The sequence below is a fragment of the Felis catus genome, chromosome B3, assembly GCF_018350175.1.
Source record: "Felis catus isolate Fca126 chromosome B3, F.catus_Fca126_mat1.0, whole genome shotgun sequence".
Lineage (NCBI taxonomy): Eukaryota > Metazoa > Chordata > Mammalia > Carnivora > Felidae > Felis > Felis catus.
The window spans coordinates 55,502,682-55,525,283 of record NC_058373.1 but is presented as its reverse complement, the minus strand read 5'-3'; the positions used below and the strand labels follow the sequence as shown (position 1 = coordinate 55,525,283).

General features: G+C 39.0%; 1 protein-coding gene across 5 annotated transcripts in view; it reads left to right on the top strand.

Annotated features, from left to right (window-relative positions):
• SLC12A1 (solute carrier family 12 member 1) overlaps positions 1-22,602 on the top strand; it is a 103,713-nt gene that overhangs the window by 66,936 nt on the left and 14,175 nt on the right. For all 5 annotated transcript variants that reach the window (XM_045059366.1, XM_003987165.3, XM_045059363.1 and 2 more), the window contains 6 exons: positions 2,019-2,159; positions 4,686-4,792; positions 8,719-8,801; positions 18,373-18,516; positions 21,310-21,441; positions 21,680-21,791. In XM_045059366.1, the coding sequence (XP_044915301.1) occupies positions 2,019-2,159; positions 4,686-4,792; positions 8,719-8,801; positions 18,373-18,516; positions 21,310-21,441; positions 21,680-21,791 (719 nt within the window). The remainder of the gene's footprint in view (positions 1-2,018; positions 2,160-4,685; positions 4,793-8,718; positions 8,802-18,372; positions 18,517-21,309; positions 21,442-21,679; positions 21,792-22,602) is intronic.

The following is a 22,602-nucleotide window of genomic DNA, read 5'->3' as shown; positions in this document are numbered from 1 at the left end:
ATGGAGTCTAGAGTGCCCAAAGAGAACTAATGGTTCAAAATGCATGGACATTCTAGAACCCTAAGCAGAATTTTATCTGTAATGGCATATCTTTCTTTAGTTTAGGTCTTCTGGCTTAATAACTGTCCTCCCTGTATCTTTACTTACCCACCGTCTTTGAAGGTTCTTGTTTGGTAACTTTAATGTAAGCCATCCAAACTGTTTTAAAAAGTTTTTGACAAGTCTTCTGAAAGGCTGGCAAGTTCTAGAAAAAATACTAAAATTAGTACATAACGAATCTGATCCATTTCAAATAGAATATTAAAATGGAAGTGACCAAAGATTGTCTAGTATTGCATAATAGAAACATAATATGTAACTTAAAATTTTCTAGCAGCCATCAAAAAAGTAAAAGGAGACAAGAAAAGTTAAGTTTAATGCACTTTATTTAATGTAATACATCCTAAATATTATTATTTCAATATGCACGATATAAAAAATATTAATGAGATATTTTGCATTCTTTTTTTCCATCCTAAGGCTTCAAAATCTAGTGTGTATTTTACATTTTCAGCACATATCAGTGTGGAGCAGACACATTGCAAATGCTCAACAGCGAATGGATAAGGGCTCTCATACTGGATAGTGATGAACTAGACAATTCCCTTATTTTTAAAATGTAGAACCCACACCAAGAAAAGGCACATGACACACCAGGGTATCAGCCAGCCAGTGCCAGAGCCAGCTCTGGCTCCCAATTCAAAACTCTGTCATAGAACAAACACAGTGGTAGAAATAGGTCTGGGGCTCCAGCAAGATTGTGAAAACTCATTTAAGATTATAAAAATCATCCAACTTTGAATGAGCACCTACTATATTCCAGACACCAGACTGGGCACTTTATCATTACTGCTCAAAACAACCCTGCAGGCTAGAGGTTTTATCCCTGTTTTCAGAAAATTATAGCAACGCTCAGAAATAATTAACTTCTTCCAAACGGCCAATTTTAGATTTGAAACCACTTCTGCAGACCACAAATCCTGGTATCTTTTTCATATATCCCACGCCCTTCCTCTCTAGTGAAAGACCCTCTAAGACTGTGACTCCAAGCATGGCCTGGGGGTTTGTTAGAAATGCAGAATCTTAAGCCTCATTCCAGACCTACACATTGCATTTCATCAAGATCCTAGGTAGCTTGTAAGAGATCTAAGACAATTCAACAACATACCTAATCTGTTCATGAGTTGGAAGAATTTCCTAGGAAAATAGATTCATATCCTATCAGGCACATGATAGATCATCGGAAACACTTTTAGGGGTGATTTGAAACTTGCAAAGAAAAGAGTTGGCTTGGACCTGTAAGGAAGGAGAAAAAGAATCAAATTTTTAGTTGAAATGAATTTCCAGAGCTCAAATCTTAAAATTATAAAATGTTTCATCTACCACCACGATACCTACCTTCTTCTCTATTAAGCTCCCGTATTCTTCCTATGCCACAGGTATATGAACTTCTGTTCCCACGAAATTCATTGAGTGAGAGGGAAATCTTAATTTATTTGGATGGGGGTAGGTCAACATTACACAAGGAAAGTGGCAACCCACCATGTTCTGACTGCCAAGATCTCTGCCCATTTCTTCAAATTGGGGTCTAGCTGAGATTTCCTTAGTGTTCTTAAACATACCTCTTGCTATTGAGTCAAAGGTTGATTGTGTATTTATCCTGAATTTCTTCTTCGCATTTTCAGTGTTTTCCTCCTGTGCCGTGATGCCCTCAGCTCTTTCTTTCATTGGCATGAGGCAGTTAATTAAACAGGTGTTAATGCATCTGGACATTCTGGGTGGAAAGTGAATGATGGGAGCAGCAGAGGCCTGCTCCAAAAGGTTGAGTCTACGTGAACCCTGTTTAGTGAGGTGTTTTTCCCTCTTTCCCACTTCTTAACTCGATGGGGCATTGCTGGCTATTTTTGTCCTTTAGAAAACAACAGCAGCGCAATGGATAATAGCAGGGCTTCTAACCAATATTTCATCGTGTCGTACAGGGACCGCGCAAGCTGTGTGTTAAAGAGATGAACAGCGGCATGGCAAAAAAGCAGGCCTGGCTTATCAAGAACAAAATCAAGGCTTTTTATGCTGCAGTGGCAGCAGACTGTTTCAGAGATGGTGTCCGAAGTCTCCTTCAGGTAAGGCTGACACTGAGGGAATGAGTACGGAGGCAAAAGACAATTAGCACTCGCTATTAATGAGGCTCCCGAAGTGAATGGCTCCCGTTAGGCAGCCCAGCATCAGAGATCAATGCAGATGGTTAAGGAACTCATTTCGAATTCCTGAGGAGAGGCAAAACTAAAACAAAAGCAGAGAGGTTCTATTACAATGAACTATGGATGATATGCTGGAAATGGGAAATGAGGTTGCCTTTGGCCACCAGCATACATTCTGTCCCCACACTTATTGAAATGCAAATTTGTTCTGATGGTTGACGACATTCAGGATCCTATTAAAACTTCAAACTATTTTTGCATCTCATACTGCATATAGCAATACTCAAGTCAGGCATTCTGCTCCTTTTTTCTTCTGTGAATGGCGCGAGGGCAAGCTGCTAGATTCGACTAAATAAATGCATGGTGATCTGGGCGTAAAAATCTCCCTATCCTCCTAAATTATTTCCAGAATGTTGAGTAAAATGTAATAATCTCTGTGGCTCAACACAGAAGCCCTTGGTTCTCTTATCTTTTTCTCCCTTATTCTTTCCTTTTTTTCTCCCCTTCCATAATTAGTGCACAGAGTCTTTCCCCAGTTCTGATCATAATAGAATGGTGAACCATTCTTCAAACAATCCAAGAGACCCCAAGAAACTGTAGGGCTTGGCTTTCTAATCATTCTGGCTTTAATATGGTTGGAAAGCCCTGATTCTATATGTACTGAATGATGTATTTGCCTTCAGAGTTACCATTTACAGGAATGACAAAATTCAGGATGACGTCCAGGTGACACCGATGCTTATGCAGTCAGGAGAGAAAAAATAAACTGTACTACTTTGGAGATTAAGAGTATTTGGTATATTTCTGTCTCTTATATTCCTGAAGAACTCTTGCAAAGTAGCTGCATACAGAAGCCATTTCTGAAAGACCTGTTACCCCCAATGAGCATCCTTTCACCTGTTACTAATTTGCCAAACCATGGAAATAGGTGTCATTTTAAGAAGCTGATTGTCTTTAGTGAGTTACTTTTCAGGAGCCCTGTGGTGAAATATGTTGGGAAGGTTACACATTTAAGGTAAAATTATCTTGGAAGATTGGTGAAATAATAAAATTTTCAATAAGGAATGGGTGGTCTGACATGAAACAAGCAGGGAGAGAAAAGACACAGGCCTGGAAAGTAAGTCTTATATTAATCCAGAAGAAACCATAAAACATTCGACAATGCAGAAAGCTTGTTCACTTGAATTTCCTTAAAGAAAAGTGGGGTACAAAGGGAAAGACAGGGTGGTATTAAAGGGAAGCACTGACCATTACGACCATCCATTTTGGATGAAGACTTCTTTGCTTCTAAGAATTTATGGTACAAACGGCCACATCCCCAAACTGTAGTCACAGAAAAGACAAGCTCCATCCTGCCGTGTATCTGCTGAGCACCAAACGATGGCTGTAAGGAGTTACCGTGCCACCTGGACATTTCTAGGAGAAACACAACAGATGTGGAGGCAAAGTTTATTTCAGGAACCCTCCATCAATGCCTGCTTCCTCCTGCTCGCCACTGTCCCCTTTAATGTGTTCTGCTCTGGTCATTGGTTTCACTCCTCCTGTGACCCAGGGTGTTCTTCCTTCACTCCCACTGCTCTCTTTTCCATGCTTGTCAACCTCTAACTGACCTGCAAGATCTGGAATGAATGGCACCTTTCCCCTGAAGCCATCCATGAAGACACAGCTAGAATTCAGGTTTTCTTCCCTTATGCTTCCATATGAGTTCCTACTGCATGTGCACTTGAATTATAATTATTTGTGTGTATCTTGCCTTCTTCACCTTATTCCAAGCTCCTTAAGGCCAAAGAATATGCTTCACTGCTCTTCTACAGCACCTGACATAACACTTTGTAATTAATAGGTATTCAATACTATTGCCAAATTAAGTTTAATTAACTGGAAGCCATATCCTGTCATCTAAAGGGGGGGAGTGAAACCTGATATGGAAGATGGCTATTAATGATACTATCAGGTAAGAAGCTTAGGTCCTAGAGACATAGCGCCATTACCCTTCGATAAATAATACAAGTACGAGTTTCAGTGATCCTTGTATCTTAGAATTTTCCAAACATGGATTTTATTGCTAATGACATTATGGGTAAAACAGGTGGAAATGAGCTTTGAACCACTAAGTTACAACACGCATGCCAACAGTTAAGCCGACCCTCACTTGATTTTAAATTATTGAACCATTTTAATGAGTGTGTCAGAAGAAATGCAAATGACTGCTAATTTAGAAAAGCTACATTTCTGTCATCTAAAATCCATTTATGGCTGAGATGATTTAGAACTAATCTTTCTATTTTATGCTTGGGTACGGGCATGAAGGACATGCTCTAAAATGTAATCTAATCTTCAGAATCTTCAGAACATTACTTCAGTGCTCTTTTGGACATTATTTTTCATTTGCAGTGGTAGTTTCCTGGTCTGGAAAGGATTGCCCATGTGTTTATCTCCTCTGTTTAGGCCTCGGGCTTAGGAAGAATGAAACCCAACACTCTGGTGATCGGATATAAAAAAAACTGGAGGAAAGCTCCCTTGACAGAGATTGAGAACTATGTGGGAATCATACAGTAAGTGATGGCTTTCAGGACGTGTTCTTGTTTACAAACCACTAACCAGGGCAGTACATAACAGGTGCTGTTGTACCAGATTAAATTGCCTGAGAAGAAGACATTCCCCTGGTACTCTGAATTCTTTACCAAAGTGCAAGAAACACTGCCAATAATACAACTTGAGGGGATCATAGTGTCAGAGGAAGCAGGGTGGAGGAAACTTGCTGTCAAAGAAAAAGGTAATTATTAAGATTTGCAGTCTTAAAACCTATTCATAAGATTAAAAGCAAAGGACAGCTAGGTAAAGAAGGAAGTGTTCTTTCAAAACACCTGGAATCTTGGATTGGCTGGTGTGCCCAATTCAGTCATCGTCTCCTCTGAGCCCTGGATAAGGAGTTTACTACCCCTGAGCCTCAGATGCCTCTTTGCTGATATGAGGCTTTCATGTATCAGTGTCTCTGGGTTGGTTTAAGGACAAAAAGTGAGTTTTAAATGGGACGTGACATCTAATATCTATATATTGGAAAAGTCTTGGGACAAGGGTCGTAACGATAGTCTTTAAGAGACCAGCAGGCACCAGGCTAATGTCCTTCACACAAATTATCCCATTTAATTCCCACAAGAAGACTTTGAAGTAAGTGCTAATACTGTTCCCATTTTATTTTATTTATTTATTTATTTATTTATTTATTTATTTAAATTTTTTCAACGTTTATTTATTTTTGGGACAGAGAGAGACAGAGCATGAACGGGGGAGGGGCAGAGAGAGGGAGACACAGAATCAGAAACAGGCTTCAGGCTCTGAGCCATCAGCCCAGAGCCTGGCGCAGGGCTCGAACTCGCGGACCGCGAGATCGTGACCTGGCTGAAGTCGGACGCTTAACCGACTGCGCCACCCAGGCGCCCCACTGTTCCCATTTTATAAGGAGAGATGCAGACATTAAAAATTAAGTAACATGCAGAAAATGACAGTTGTGACATAGCTGGAATTCCAACCCAGGACTATCCAAACTCAAAGTTTAAGCTCATGACCAAAATGCTATGCTGCCTCCAATAGTACATGTATAGCGAAAGTATTACCTGGCTTGGTTCTTTCTTTTGCATAAGTGAAAATGAAGTCTACACATATGGAAAGGCTCAGAGTACCCTTAGCGACCATTCTAGAAAACTGAGCCTTTCTTCCCGTCTTGAAAATATTTAGCCATATTTGTCTCAAGGGGGGCAATGTTAGCTATGCTAACAGCTATCTTTTGTCAAAAGCTCTGAAAATGGAATATTTCCCATCTGGAGTCTGGCTTTGCTCTGATTCCATACAACAGGGTAGGGAATGTGCCCTGAGAAGTCTGGCTGAACTTTAAAAGTCTGTAATACACAGGAAAGAAACCCTCACCTCTTCAAAACAAGCACATGTATTCACAGTGCTTCTTATACCGGGCTATGTCCTGGCCCCTGCTAGAATGAGCATTGTATTTATCATTGTTTAGGAGAGATTTAAGGAACATTATAAAAGCATTCTAGTTTTAGTGTATTGAAAAGAATTATAAAAAAATAATTTTCATCATCTGAAATTTGTGTGTTTACTGACCAAACACATTCACCTAACAATCCTTCTGACATGGGGAACTTGTGTACTAAATGCATTCTCCTGAATTGTGTTTCCCGAAGGTATAAAGTCTGGATGCCAAATGCTGCCACTTGGCCCCTGGTGATACCCTAAGTTCAGTATGTTAAGGCTAAAGCAGGTGATGAGGGTAGAATTTTACCATGTTCACCAACCAGCATTTTGATATATTCAGAAACAGTCAGTTGCTGACCATTCTTGGAAATAGGTTAGAGCTGCTCTCTGTTATCCAGATTCTAAAATAAAATTTCATCTTTACCACTGGGAAAAAAAGGGGGACAGAGAGGAAAGAAATTTCATCTTCATCTTTGGGGAAAAAAAGTATTGAAGCAAATAAGACATATGTAAACCGTCAGTCATTTAGTGTCCATTAATTGATACAAAATTATCTGGGGTCATCTTCCAATGTGCCCACCTTTGAAACATTCTAGAAATCTAAAGGGACCAATATAATCAAACCCAATAATATTAGGCCAAGGCGACTTCTGGATTTTATACCAAATTGGTCTTATTGGTAGTAAAGTTCAGTGTTAAGGTGGCTCAAATTTATACTAGTATAAAACTTGGCTGGCTTAGTAAGGCTAAATGACCTTACTACCACAGCAGTGAGGTCAATATAGAAGGGAAGACCATCATACCTCCATACTGTATTATATTTCCCTTTCTAACTATTTTGATTGGTTTTGTGAGTAAGAGTAAAGCAGAGTATTACTGTTAACATGGGGGCATTATTACAACAATATAGAATTTTATAATTTTTCTTTAGATAAAAGATTTTGAATGTTTATAATATTCTTAGGTATGGCTTAATTTTAATTTGAATCTGTATTAGTTTTCATTGGCTGCCATAAAAAATTGCCTCAAGCTTAGTGGCTTAAAACAACACAAATTTAATAGCCTACAGATGTGTGAGTTAAAAGTCTGACACTAATTCACTGGGCTAAAATCGAGGTGTAGGCTAGGCTATATTCCCTTCTGGAAGCTTTAGGAGAGAATCCCCAGCCTTGCCCTTTCTAGGTTCTAGAGCAGTCCACTGCTCATGGCCTTCTTCCTCCATCTTCAAAGTTCTTGATGGGTCATACCACATTGCCCTCACCTCCTCTTCTGCTTCCCAAATGCACTTTAAGGACCCTGGTGATTACACTGGACCCTCCTAGATAATGTAGGTTAATCTCATCTCATCTAAACTAATCCCATCCATAAAGTCCCTTTTGCGGCATAAAGTAACATATTCACAGGTTCCAGGGATTAGAATGTGGATGTCTTTGGGAAGTCTAAAATTATTCTTCCTAGCACAGAACCCAAATATTTTTTGTGGAACACATTGTCTCCTTTTTACAATCAAGGACAATTAGAAACAAGACTTATCAGGAATTTATTTTGTGGCGACTTTTGCTAGGTCTGTGTTGCTAAGTGAAGATCACTTATAGATTGAATTTTGAATGGATATTCATATTACACTGAATTTATTCATATCATTATTTGAAAATTCAGGTTCACTTTGGCTATTAGAAACCTGTTTGCCTATATAAGATAATCACAAACTGCATGATTTCTGGTAGAGGGTGACCTTCTATGGAAAGGGTCCTAGGCTTCCGATCCATTTGAGACTGAACAAAGGAACCCCCAAGGAGAAAATTTTTAATGAACTCAAAGTACTAATTGGTTTGCCCCATATTTAGGAGCAGAGAAAAAAAATATTCTACAAGAACAGAGATAAAAGAAAGAGAGCCTTTCTTTTCCTTCTAGAAAATCTAATTCTATTGGATTGAGTGTAGAGAAGGCACAACAGCCAACGGCATTGGGTTGTTATGAAAAAGCATTGTTTCAAACAGTCTGCCCAAAGTCAATGGTGAAAGTTCCTTAAAGGAACTGGAGATATTTTTAACTGGGAACTTGATGTCAGAAATGTTGTAGGATTCTTTCTCCGTAAGTAGGGATTTGGCTGATAATCTCAAAGGGTCTTTGCAGCCTAGAAACTCTCTGTTCTAAATATTTCAGTGATTGTTTTGCTTACATTAGAAATGAAACAATTATTTTAAAAGCATGTAACAAGCTCTTAATCAAAATTCTAGTATTATTTGAATAAATTGGTTCCAGAGTAAATGAATCAGTTACCTTTATCCAGAATACATTTTTAAAAGGCATAAAGGGAGAAAAACAAACTAACAAAAGGCATCAGCTCTTGGCTGTATTCTCAAGTGAATTTTCATAGTTTAGTTATGTTAAAATCTTAGAATTGAGAATCTTAGACTCTCACTATTAGTACAAAACCTCAAGATTAAAGGGGTCATTTAAATAACCACTTTGCTTTCACTTTCAGTGATGCATTTGATTTTGAGATTGGTGTGGTCATAGTCAGAATCAGCCAAGGGTTTGACATCTCTCAGGTTCTTCAAGTACAAGGTATGTACTTTCTTTATTCAAGCCACAGATATTTATTGAGCACCTACTCCATGCCTGGTATTTTTCTAGGTGCTGGGGATAGAGCAGTGCACAATACAGACAAAACCCCCTAATGATAGAGCTTATGTTCTTGTGCTGACCTGAGGTGTATACACTTCCCCAGTGTTTTCTCCACTGCTAACACAAACCGCCTTTGTCCTGCAAAATAAAATATGGAATAATCCAGGGCAGTCATAAATTATTATTCTTATCACAAAACTACAAAGCTAGCATCACTGAAAATAAACACCTTTGGTAAAATAAACTGCTGAATTAATTTCTGCAAGATGTTTGAGAAAATAGAGATTAATTCTTTCCTCAAAAAACCATGTATTTTGTTTTTAAGAGTCTATGATCTGGTTTTCAGCCAACATGGAAATGAGCCTGAATGTATCATGCTGTGAATCACTAATCTAAGTCCCAGGCCGAAACACTAATTCAGATTAGTAACTCTGCTTTTTTCCCTTTAGAGGATTACTTGTTTGTTTGTTTGTTTTTTTAATTTTTTTTAAGGTTTATTTATTTTTGAGAGAGACACAGTGTGAGTAAGGGAGTAGTAGAGAGAGAGGGAGACACAGAATCCAAAGTAGGCTCTAGGCCCTGAACTGTCAGCACAGAGCCCGATGTGGGGCTTGAACTCAAGAACCACGAGATCATGACCTGAGGTGAAGTCGGATGCTCAAATGTCTGAACCACTCAGGCGCCCCAGTATACTTGTTTAATCTTAAGAGGTTAAACATACCCTCTTATGTTTAAACTTAGCTTTTTGTTATAACTTATGTTTAAACTTACGAATGAGATAAAGGACACATCTAAATAGTCATTGAAATATTAGGACAGGGCACTAATTCATGACTTATCTCTTCAGATGAACTTGAAAATAGAGTCCCCTGATGACCAACACTAAAACAAAGAGATACTTTTTGGGTGTCTCTTGTGTACCAGACATGGTGTAAATGATGGTGCTGGGTAGACCAAAACTAATTAGTGTGCTAGTAAGTATATTTGTAGAGTATAATGGAGAAGAGAGAGAGACATCTTACTCCAAGAGGTCTTTCTGGAGGAAGTTACTTTAGATTTGATATCTAGTGGATGAGTAGAGTTAACTAGGCAATGTTGGGCGAAAGAGAAATGAGTTTGGGAAACAGCATTCCTGACAAAGACCAGAGCATCAAGCAAAGGTGTGAATACACAGGATTATGGAAGGATGGGGTATATGGGCTACCCAGAGCAGATTCAGGTTACTGAAGTAGGAAGTATGAAGTAGATAATAGTGAAATTTGAGGCTGCTGATATAAGATCCTGATTTTAAAAGCCTCATTTGCCATATTAAAAAGTGTAGAAATATTCTGCAGACAGTGCAGAACCATTGAAGAGATTTAAGTGACGGAATAATGTGGTCAAATTGGGGTTTACATCTCATACTCTTTCAGTTACAGGGGCTAGAATGGAAACAGAGAGACAAATCAAAAAGATTTTTGTAAAAATCAAAGGCAGAGAACGAAACAGCCTGAACTAGAGCTAGGGATGGAGAGGAAAGGACAGGAGTACTTTGAAGACACACAGAGCAGCATTTGGGGGTTGGTTGGATATGAAAAAGGGAGGAGTGAAAAAGGACCCCTTGGCTGACTGCATCAATGGTGATACTGCCTGTGGAAATGGGAAACACAAGAGGAAGAGTAGGTATAATGAAGCCAATCTCCTGGTTTAGTTTTAAACAATCTCCTGTGGGAAATTCTACCGGAAATGTCCAATTGGCAGTTAGATAGTCCTGGTCTTAAAGGAGAAGTGTGAGTTGGAGATGCACATTTAGGAGATGTTATGGGCCAAGCTATATTCCCCCAGAGTTCTGTAGCGAATTAATTTCTCAGAATGTGACTGGGTTTGGAGATAGGGTCTTTCAGGAAGTAAGTCAGATAAAATAGGATCACAAGGGTGGGACTTAATGCAATATGGCTGGTGTCCTTATGAAATGAGATTAGCACACAGACAAGCACAGAGGAAAGGAAGAAGACAGCCATCTACAATCCAGGAAGTGAGGCCTCAGAATGATACCACCCCGCCAACACTTTTTTCTTGGACTTCTAGTCTACAGAACTATGAGAAAGTAAATGTCTATTATTTAAGCACCCAGTCTGTGGTATGTGTTATGGCAACCCAAGTGGATTGGTACAGGAGACTTCATAGTTAAGGTAAAACTTGAAACAATGACACTGGAAAATAAAATCTAAAGAATGCATGTAGTCGAGAGCCCCAAAGTACAGGGAAAAAGCCCCTAAAGGATGAGCAGGAAAGGAGCCCTCAGAAAGATAAAGGAACCAGGAATCTGTGGTGTCACAGAAGCTACGGGAATAGAGTGCTCAAAATAAGAATCATCAACATTGTCAAATACAGCAGGAAATATCAGTGAGATTGTTCCTGAAATGCAATTGACACAGCACAGATAATCTGAGTGAAAATCTTATCTGTAGAGTGGTGTTGGCAGGATCTGGGTTGGAGTGGGTTGAGGAGAGAATCAGAGACTATGGATGTGGCCCACCACTTTGAGAAGTTTGGATGCAAATGAGAGGAAAGAGATTGAGATTTACCAGAGGAAGACCCATTGACCTTAGAATGCAAGAGAGGGTCATGTTTTCACACTGAGGAAATGGGCCCAAGATAATGGGAGAGATTGAAGATGGAAATGAAAACAAAGGATGACCCATGGAGTAAGATTCTGGAAGAATAGGATGAATCATGGGATAGGCATGGATGGAAGAGTTGGTCTGAAACAGAAAAAAAAAAAAAAGCTTCATTTTCTAAAATTAGAGCAAAAGAGTTGAGGAATGATGATTAGGTATGTAGATTTATAAGTGTAGAGTGATAAATTGAGGACGATTGTGCACAATAGTGTCAATTCTCTTTGGAGGTAGAGCAAGCTCTCTAGTTGCCTGTTTTTCTCTTGGGGCATTTGGTCTCCAGGTAGAGGAGGATCGGGATTTTGTTGACTGATTCATCAGGAAGGAAGAGCCTGAAAGGGATTTGAGAAGGCCAGTGCCTGATGGCCCAGATTCTATCTGGCCATGTATGATTGTCTCCCTCATAACAGAAGGCAATGTAAGAGGATTAGGTGAACTTCCTGATGCAGCCAATCCAGTGTATTGTAAGGGAGAAGAAGAAATTGAAGATCAAGCGTTTATATAGGATAGAGAACCACTGTGTGATATGTATACTCTATGATTATGTATGAAGAGCTTTAAAAGATAAAGCTGAGAATCTATCCTGTGCAAAAATGTAACAAAGAGATCTTCGGGCTTCCTGTCTTATGCCCCTATTCTCTTTTATGGATCTTTTACGTCTGCAGAAAGATATACTAATTCTCATTCAGTGTTCATAATTAATTTATATTTTTTTCTGGTAGAACTTAATACATTAGCAGCAACAGGAGCCACCATTTTTTTTTTTTTAAGTAGGCTCCATGCCCAGTGTGGGGCTTGAACTCAAAACCCCGAGGTCAAGACTCACAAGCTCTACTGAGCCAGCCAGGCACCCCTAACCATTTTTAGCACTTATTATGTGCCACGTGTTATGCTTCATGTTCACATATATCATAACATTTGTCATCCCAACTACCCTATGAAGAGTGTCCTACCTTTGCCCCAGAGAACAGGTAATAAGTTGAGGTTTACCCAAGATTCACAAGGCTAGCAATTGGTAGAGGTAAGATTCAAACCTGTGTCTGTTTGAAACTGCCAGTCTACCTTTTAAGGAGATCTAGAGAGGAAAATGACTAAGATTACACATTTTCTTTGTATGTTATGTTGATCTCCTCAAGCTGAAAGATGAGATGGTAGCTGGAAAATATCACTCCCACCCTTTCCTGCTCCATCCACCAAAATGCACCATCAATTTAGTCCTGTAAGGCAATACAGCAAGCAAATTTTGTAGTATTTCTGAAAGAATCCTGGCAGTGAACTGCATCCCCTTTTAATTTCCCAAGGGATGTATCCAATTTATATCAACTTTGATGTTTGAAATATTTCTGTTTCTTACTCAAGAAAGGAAAAATACAGTTGGATGCTAATAAAATAATTATAAGTACCAATTATCTAGAGTAAACAAAAAAGTGTTATACAAATACATGAAGAACATGCAGAAAAACAACAGCATAATGATAGAAATTAACTTTATGCCACATTTCCATGCATTGTTTTGAAGTTTATGTAATTTATGACACCACCCTCATATTAGATTTTGAATTGGAAGAAATAAGCTTGTGTTTCATTATATTATACTGTAATATAGGGCTTAATAAGAGCCTGATAAATCTTAAGTATTGCATTATACTATGTTAATGATTATCATCATAGCTTTTCCAACACAGGCACCACAGTGTCATCACAGATTATAATTTAAAGGAAATATTAGCAATTCAGAGTGCCCATATACTGTAGTTAATAAAGCAGTGAATAGAAATCAGCTTTATAGGTAATTTACCAGCTAATGACAATTATTTCTATACTGTGTCACAGGATTATGTGAGGAGAATAACTTTTTCATATAAATAAGATCGATGCTCATAACATTCTAACTTGTACACTGCAGCAACTCATCCAATACTGATGGCTGACAGTTTCTCTTAATAAATTAATTTATTGCCTGACAACACAAAAAAATGCAATATTTCATATTGTTAGCTTCCCAGGGGTATTTAGCAAGTTTGCCATCTACAACAAAGAGTCCAAATTGCACTGGTAGGAATAAAATGATGAAACGTGATCCGCAATATATTGCGGTCAAGTGCTCCATGTAAGTACTACACGATTTATGACCATCTCCGAGCATGGGGATTCTGCTGTGTCTGATGGAGTAGCTTAGCAAAATAAAGACAGATGGCAGGGTAGTAAATAATTACTTGATTGGAAGACGACCACTGCAGGATTGCTTCCTGCCTTCAATTCAACGAGACTTCATCTGGGGTAAGTCACGTTGATTCATGTGAGCATTTACAGCTTTGAATTGATTGACCAGGGAAAGAATCATAATTTAATAATTAATAAAGAGAAAGGATGCTGTGAAATGGGAGGCGATGCGATTCCTCAGTGGGTTTCCCTGTTCCCTTTTCTGCTGTCAGATAATTGACTGTTCTCCATCCTTGAGATTCAAAGTGAATTGTAATGTGTAGACTCCTACCTATTTCTGAAAACATCTTTATATATATATATAAAGACTGGGGATAGAACATTTGAGGCAATCTTGACAACTAAATTGAATTTCAAACTATAGTCACTCCCGTTGGTTATCATACAATCAATTTATAAAGGACTTGAAAACAGGTAACTACTGTTCAAGTGGTTTTGGCATTTGCATGAAGACATGGAACAAGGTCACTCTTTGTTCTGTCCATGAGAACTGTTTGGGACTATATCTGAGGAATTGGTTACAAATCCACTCAAGTGAGAGAACAGAAAGGTCTAAGCTTTTTCTTCCATCATTAGAACCTCAGAAACTCTCTTAATCTTGGAATGAGAGAAAGGCAGGCTCTTATTCTCTCTCTCTCTCTCAGTCTCTCTCTCTCTCTCTGTCTCTCTCTCTCTGTCTCTCTCTCTCTCTCTCTCTCTCTCTCTCTCGCATTGTGGTTTTGTAAATTGTGATAGACTATAGAATTATCTATTATGGAAGATTCAAATTCCCATCTGATGCCCAGGTGGTGGGTCTTTCCAGGGAAAGGACTCATTCTCTTGACTCTCCTTCTTGTGATCAGTCCTGCCTGTCCTACCCTCTGTGACATTCCAGCCTGGTTTGGGCCAACAGCCCCTATTACGTCCTCTTTCTATAACTCTGTATATGGCATTAACCCCACTCCTTTTCAACATTGTCTTTTGTATCCCCCCCTCCACATAATTTTACACATGCTCATCTGTGACCACAATTCACTTGTTTTCCCTCCATTATAGAGATACTTTCAACTGTATTGAACTGTGTTGAATACCATTGACTTGTTCTTTTATCCCAACAAACTATTCTTGAGTGTTTACTGTGATGGTAGGCACGAGGAGGGAGGTTTGGGCACAGCTGAGAATGTGAGAGGCAGTATGTGAAGACTTTGAAATCAGTCAGACTTGGGTTTAAATCCCAGCTTGACACTTTCTGGCTGTGTAACCTTAGTCAAATGACTCATCTTCTCTGTGTCCCACTTTTCACATTTTCCGATGGAAATAATTATAGCCCCTAGCTCACAGATGTATTGTTTTGGATTAAAGGATATTATGGCTGCAGAGTGCTTGGCATTGTACCTGGCACAAAATAAACTCTCAATAAATGGAGGTGATGAAGTATGAAATAAGCTATCCTCCAGGAATTTGCAGTCTAGAGGGCATAAAAAAACATGTGTCTTAAAACTAGTCTAGGTCACGCAGTTATGTCTACTGGAATAAAGTTTGAAGCAGAGTATCATGGACATATAGAGCATTATAAAAATTTCTTTAATTGAGAGATTTAGGGATGGCTTCTTCAAAAAAATGCAGACTGTGGATTTCTTCAACAGGTAGCTATTGGCAGTCAGGGCCTATTGCTGAGGAAGGATGGGAACAAGGGAGCTAGAATTGGAAGCAGGAGGCTTGCATCACCAGTGTGCAACCTTGAACTGTCTGAGCCCAAGTTTCCTTCCCAGTAAAATGGGGAGAATGCCACTAGTTCTGCCTGCATCCCCGTACTCGTGTTGGGATCAAATAAGAGACTATGAGGAAAGGGCTTTGTGAATCCTGAACATCACAGATGCAGTCGTAAGGGAATGAGCAATTTTTATTTTTGTGCTCGTGGAAATCCGTTTATATCTCTCCATTCATACTCCCTTGGCTCACCCCCCTTTGTGGCCAATGGCACACTTCCACAAGTCAGCTGGCGAGTACTCTTGTTGAAAGAAATGTTTTCACAAAGTCCACTCTTGACTCGCATGTGAACGGAAGCAAGCTGTACACCAGATAGATGATTCAGAACAGATAATCAAACCGTCACTTCTGCTTAGCACTGAAATTAGAAAAGGATGGATTGCACAGGAGGAGCCCTTAGATCACCTACAAAGGGAATAATTAAGAATTAACTCTAATAAGAATTTGCAAAGTCACTGTGCAAGTGAGCAGACCACCGTGTGGATCTGAAAATCCAAGAGGGCCAAGCAAGCAGATTTTAGCCCTTAGAACAGACTCTCTCCGTCGGCCTCTGTCTGTTGTCTTTGAGGGGACCGCGGAATCTGACGCATTCAAGCAAAGTCTGGTTTTGTCTCTGGGGCCTGGGATTTTGCAGTTTGCTCTGTCCAGGATGGGCTGTGTACATACCTTTGAGCAAATAGTTGGAGTAGCTCCCAGTTCATTCAGCCAGCTGACTCTGTTACAAAGGAGGATTTATCTTTTTTCCTCCTTTGTCCAAACTAGAGGACAAAGAATGTGGCAACTTGTGTCTAATCACAGGGTGTGCTGGAGTCTGCCAAAAAAGCACAGCAAAAGAAACCCTTCCCCAGCATGGCCCTGGCAGTTGCCCCCGAAGACGCACACAAATACGCGCCTTCCGGACGACTGCAAAGGGTAGATGACCCCTCAACTGGCCCCTACAGCACCCCAAACAGTAGATGAAAGCAAGGGGCATGATACTTTGGATTTGGATTTTTGGATACTTTGGATTTGAACCCTGTTATTTTCGGGGTGACATCAGACAAATCACTTAACCTTTCTGAGCCTCAGTCTCTTCATCTTCAAAATGAGGATAACAGTAGCAACTATCTCGGAAGCATTTGGGAAGGAATAATATGCAGCACAATCCCTGGCACCCAAAGAGTGTACAATAAATGGTAACTGCTAAAATAACTCCCAGGCTTCTCAAAATACTCAATTTGCTTTGCATGACTAAGCCCATTTCCAGAAGTTGCATAAATACACTGCCTATAGAACACACTCGTTGCTTTGGTCTTTAAGGAGCAACAAAGTACCATGCAGAAACTGTTGTTTGTTCTTTTTGCAAAGCTGGGAGAGTGGGAAAGGGGAAGGGTTACAATTTTCCATTTCACAGATAGGAAATCAGAGGCATAGGAAAAGTCAATGACTTGCTTAATGTCACATAAAGCCAGCAGCATAGCTGTAATGGGTCATGACCTCCAGTGCAATGCAGCTTGTGTTCACCTTTCAAAAGTCAGGGGTAAGCAACTCCTGTCTGAGCTTTAATACCATCAGTCTAATTTCTCAGATTTTCTATAGCTGCTGATCTTGAGAACCTTTGAGGCTTTGGGGAAATCACATGGGTGATTTGACCTTAAATCTCATGCCACTGGCAAAAGATTAATTGCTAAGACCTGGAAAGAGGCCAGACAATTCTGTGTAGCTGAATAACAGCACCGTCTAGGGATGTGACTGTCCTGACAGATTTAGTTAGTACATAATTGATAAATCTAGAGTTTGTATAGCTTCGCTTCCCAGATAGATAAGGCAATGGGCTCCAAGGGTTGACATTTACAGAAGCCCTACCGGTGTTTTGTAACACTGAATCTAGGTTTTCCACTCTGTTCCTCAGAACACTGCTCATTTTCTAAGGCTCTGTTCTCAGCAAGCAAGAAGATGAGGGGATCTGACAAGAGGCCACCTTGCCCACTGTAAGCAAGAATGCCCATCATTCTTTAAGCACTGTCCCATGACTGCTTTTAAAGTCTTATTTACCCTGACCCAATGTAGGTTGAGGTCAGAAAGTGATGCAGGGCATTACGTAGGAGCTAGGAATTTTTCGTCACAATCAGAATCCAAAAAAGATAAAAGGCAGTCAGATGCAACATCAAAGCTTGGAAACTGGGTCTAAGCCCTGGACAGGAGGCTGCACAGCTTGACTCTTGTTCCAGACTCGAGTGTTGTGAGACCCTTCTTAGCAATTTGAACTCGGACAGGCACACAGAAACCTCAGCTTTTCTTTCTTTCCCTTTGGCCACTCATTCCAGAAAGTATTTTGCCTATCAGAAAGAATTGTTAGTGGATATTTTTCACTGTAATTTCTATTTGGAGCTTATTTAAGCCTTTATAAAGTTTGGTCACCTTTCCTTACTTCTTGCTGTCTAGTTTTACGTTGCAGTTCAGGAGGCATTGTTGGGTGCCTGATATATACCAGTATACTTTGGTAATTTTGTCACCTCTACTTGTAAAATATCTGACACAGTAGTTTAGGTCAGTAAATCAGTGGCATACAGTGTACAAGATCTTATGTACAATGGATCTGGCATTTTGGTTTTTGCCAGAAGTGAATAAAGATGTCATTAAATAGCCTCCCTTGCCTTCACAAATAAAAAGCCCAGTGATTTCATGTATTATAACAACACATAGAGATATTTTTCCAAGCTAGTTATTACTTTCTGAATATACTTTACTGATATGCATTACCTTTTAATAATCATATGGAAAAATCACATGATGTTAATTTTATTGCATATCCACCACGTTTATATTAAAATAGTCTATGAGATGGTTCCTAGAAACTTTGTCACTGAGTTAAGTAAGTGAGTTTTGTCTTCTTTCACTAGATGAATTAGAGAAATTGGAACAGGAGCGGCTGGCTTTGGAAGCCACTATCAAAGATAACGAATGTGAAGAAGGGAGTGGAGGCATCCGAGGCTTGTTTAAAAAAGCCAGCCAATTGAACATCACTAAGCCAACGCCTAAGAAAGGTAAGTGCTTTCCAAATTTGCAAGAAAGATTATGAAATGAGCCACTGCTTGAGTATCTATAGGGGTCAGAAGTCAGCATCTAAGATGTTGAGGGCATTGAGTGTAGCTCAGGACTGAAAGACATTTCTTTCAAGACGATAGCACAGATAAAATGTAGACATTGTTGTCATTTATCAATAACATTAAGCCCTTTGTACCATCTAAGTGTAAAAACTTAATTTTAAAATAATAATATTTGGTTTGGGAGTCCTGAAGTGCTTAAGCAGATTGGAGTGCCATAAAATAGACATTTCTTAGTTAAAATGGAAAGGGGATAGAAATTTAAGAATGAATACCCAAATGGGTTTATCTGTACACATGCACACAGACACACACACACACCTTGCAGACATTTAAGGAGACTTAAATTAACTAGTACAGGTAAATGAGGGATCCAGCTAGATCCCTAGTTTCAAAAAGCAGCCATCTTTATCACAAACCTGAATTCTGGACTAGGAACTTTCTTAATACCAATTACCTGTAGATTTCAGCAGAGAGGTACACTCAACCTCTGAATGTCCAATATACACCCCAGTAACGAAAGACCACAGAATGAGAGCTTTTTGTAAAATTTATAAATAGGTGATTCAAATATATAACTTTTTTGTAAATAAGAAATTGCTTTCTTTCCAGAAAAACCATGGGTTTAAGTTTAATGAGGTCCACAGCGACCTCTGCTGGTAGAAAATTATAATGTTAACGTACACAAATAATCCTATACTTAACTGAAGTCACTTGGTATGAGGCCCAGAAAAGATTATTTCTCTGGGAGGTTTTTTACATCAAATAGCAAGATCCATATTGCACCTTAGCAGTCTTATAGGCTAGTTTGACCTCTTTCAAAGAGGTTCTTCAATGAGGCCTTCTAATACCCTGGAAAAAGTTTGGACCTGTTTGCTTGTTTTCCTACTATAGTCCAAGGATGAAATTTTACCTGTATACAATATTTTTATATATTTACAACATATTTATAACATAAAATATAAACATTGCCCCCTTCAAATACTGGAAGTACCCTCGGGTTTCTGGAATATTCCATGGGCTATAGGAAAGTTTATTATATATTATGTACCTTAACATGACATTGTCTAGGAAAATGATGTGTTTGAATCTAAAGCTGGAGGTACATCAGGACTTTCAGAATGTAAATATTAGAATAAGACCATCTAGATTCTAACTATCTTCTTTCCTTTTCAATTATTTGGTTTATTCATGAGACATGTTAACTATTCATTGAATCTGCTCTACCATTCAGTCTTTCAATGTTAGTTACCGTCTCGAAAAGCAATGGAAAATTCAGAAGTCATAGCCCAATACTATTCTTTAGCTGATGGCAGAGGAGGGAAGCATCAATGTTCTTATTAATGAGAAGGGACTTATTATTTATTTTGGAAGCCTGTTTCTGCATCACAAATCTTTTGGCAAAGAGGTACTCTTCTGAAAGTCAACATGTCTCATTGCTCAGAAAAGCAAAATGATGTTATGTTTTATTTCCAACACCTAAAATTTCAAACGCAGCTCTAAAGTAGGCCCCTTCACTGCTCTGGGCCTTCGCTGGTTGACAACTCTTTTGAGTTCTAGATCAGGACAAACCCTACCTCCAGACACTAATGTGTGAGTCCCCTGGATGCTTTGATTTGCATGTAAGTGGGAGCAGAGTTTGGTCCATTTTGTAAAGATATTTACTTTCTCCCTCCGAAGTCCTAGGGAGATAGAAGCAATGTAAGATAATTGCTTCAGGACTGACAGGCCCAAAACATGGATGCCGCAAAAGACAGAACAAAGCATCTTCAGAACCTCTCAGATCAGAGAGGAAGCTCGGAAGCAGCTGTCAGCCCTACTCTAAGCACTTGGCTGACATCATCTCTTTGAAATAGAGCAATAAAGTCACAACTTTAAAAGACATGGAAATGAGAAATAATATATACAGTGTAGCAACAAAAACCTCTACTGGCAAATAGGAGTGAGGGTCCTGCTCAAACTGGCCTCATTCCCTAGCAGACTTTCAATGTATCCTTGATAGGGTGGAAAAAGCATCAAAAAAATGTTTAAGTACTTTATGTGCACCCTTATCTATAACTCCAGTCAAGGAATTTTGTCTTTCCGTATTGGCTTTTTCATCTCTTTCATAGAGCTCCATGGCTTTTCCTTGGCTTCAGGGGTCTCCTTGAAAACAGAGAGCAAGCCAGGCTGACATTAGGTCCAAAGGGTCATAGAGTCAAGATGCATTTGGTCCCTAGCCACTTTCATAATGCAGACATTCATGGAATTTATACCAGTTGTACTCATTGAATGCTCTAATGAAGAAATAGTTCTGATTCTATTGCTTATCTCTAGAAAACCAATCACCACATGTTCTAGTTTCAAGTAAATTTGAAATATGATTGAGTTATATCTGAAATTTTGTAAAATGGGGGTTTTGGCTATTGTATCAGATAACTTAGCATCGTTACCTGTCTAAATAATAAATTCCACCCTGGAGATTACTAAGAACTTGAAAATAATCTACTGTTTTATAATGAAAACTGTAATCATAAAACCAATATCATATTTTGTTGGACTATTGAAGGTAACCTAAATTACTGTGGGACTTGACCTTTATCTCCCCTTCTCATAGCTCACTGTTTACCTATAGCTATAAAAACACTTAAAATTCATGACCCTTCCTCTATTTTCCTGAATAGATTTATTGGCAAGTTATTTTGTTTCTTTCTTCAAAAGACCAATAGGTATACCACTTTTCTTTCATTACAGACAGCAGCATGAGCACAATCCAGTCAATGCACGTGGGGGAGTTCAACCAGAAACTAGTGGAAGCCAGCACCCAATTTAAAAAGAAACAGGGAAAAGGCACAATTGATGTGTGGTGGTTGTTTGATGACGGAGGTAAAAACAATTCCAGAATATACACTAGGGAGCAAAATTACTGTGTTGATAAATTTAACAAACTGCATGGGAAGGTATATGAAAATGATATCAGTTTAAGAATAATATTTCTGTGTTTCCCAGAGATTTTAAGTTATTTAGGAGCAACAAATGGGGGAATGAATAAAGATATAAGGCTATTCATTCTCTTTCAGTGAGATATGCTTATACTTTCTGTCATAATTTACTCTTTCTTCAGGGTTAACACTCCTTATCCCCTATATCTTGACTCTCAGAAAAAAATGGAAAGACTGTAAATTAAGGATCTATGTTGGAGGGAAGATCAACCGCATTGAAGAAGAAAAAATTGCGTGAGTAACGCATCACTCATTTGTTAGAACACTTGGGATGTTTTTTGTTTCAATCCTTTAATTTTAAGAACTTTAAGTGTTTTTGAGGCACAACAGATTTAAAGATAAAGCCATCGCGATAAGCCTCGTGTCTACTTGGTTTTCTGGTCAATAAATTGCATACATTTTGTAATCACTGTCTTCATGTCCCTTGATCCCCTGCCACAAATGCTTTTAAAAGGAATTTGACACAGAAGTCTCATCTCAATTCTTTATTGAGAGCATCATTATCTTGTATAATGTTTGTTTTGGTTTGACTAGTAAATGTATCCAAGAAACAAAAAGCCCGAAGGGATTTGTGTTCAATAGCTTCCTTGGGGTGGGGCTGGGGGGCCGAACCTTTTGATTTGTGGTGGTCACTGTAGCACAGTACACTTAAAATAGAACTAAAGGACTGAACCCGATCCTTGTCCCAGCTCTGCCACCAACGAGCTGCAAGACTTCGTCACAGTCACTGTACATATCTGGGTCCCCAGTTTCTCATCTGTAGTTTGAAAGAGTTTAAATGGATAACTGTTGAAAACTCCTTTAATTAAAAAAATAAATAAGTGCCCACCGTGGAAATTCGCAGATTTGTCATTAATTTAGTCACAGAGGTCTGACATGTGGCTGTGGAGGCAGCAAGGATATTGAGAATGTGGTGCATCCAAAGGTCTCTGGTGGAAATCTGAGGAGCGACCTCGAGGGGCCCTTGCTCCCTTATGGTAGGACTACATCCTGAGGCCTTCCAGAAATCACAAAATAATGACAGGCTTTTATTCAGTGATTTTTC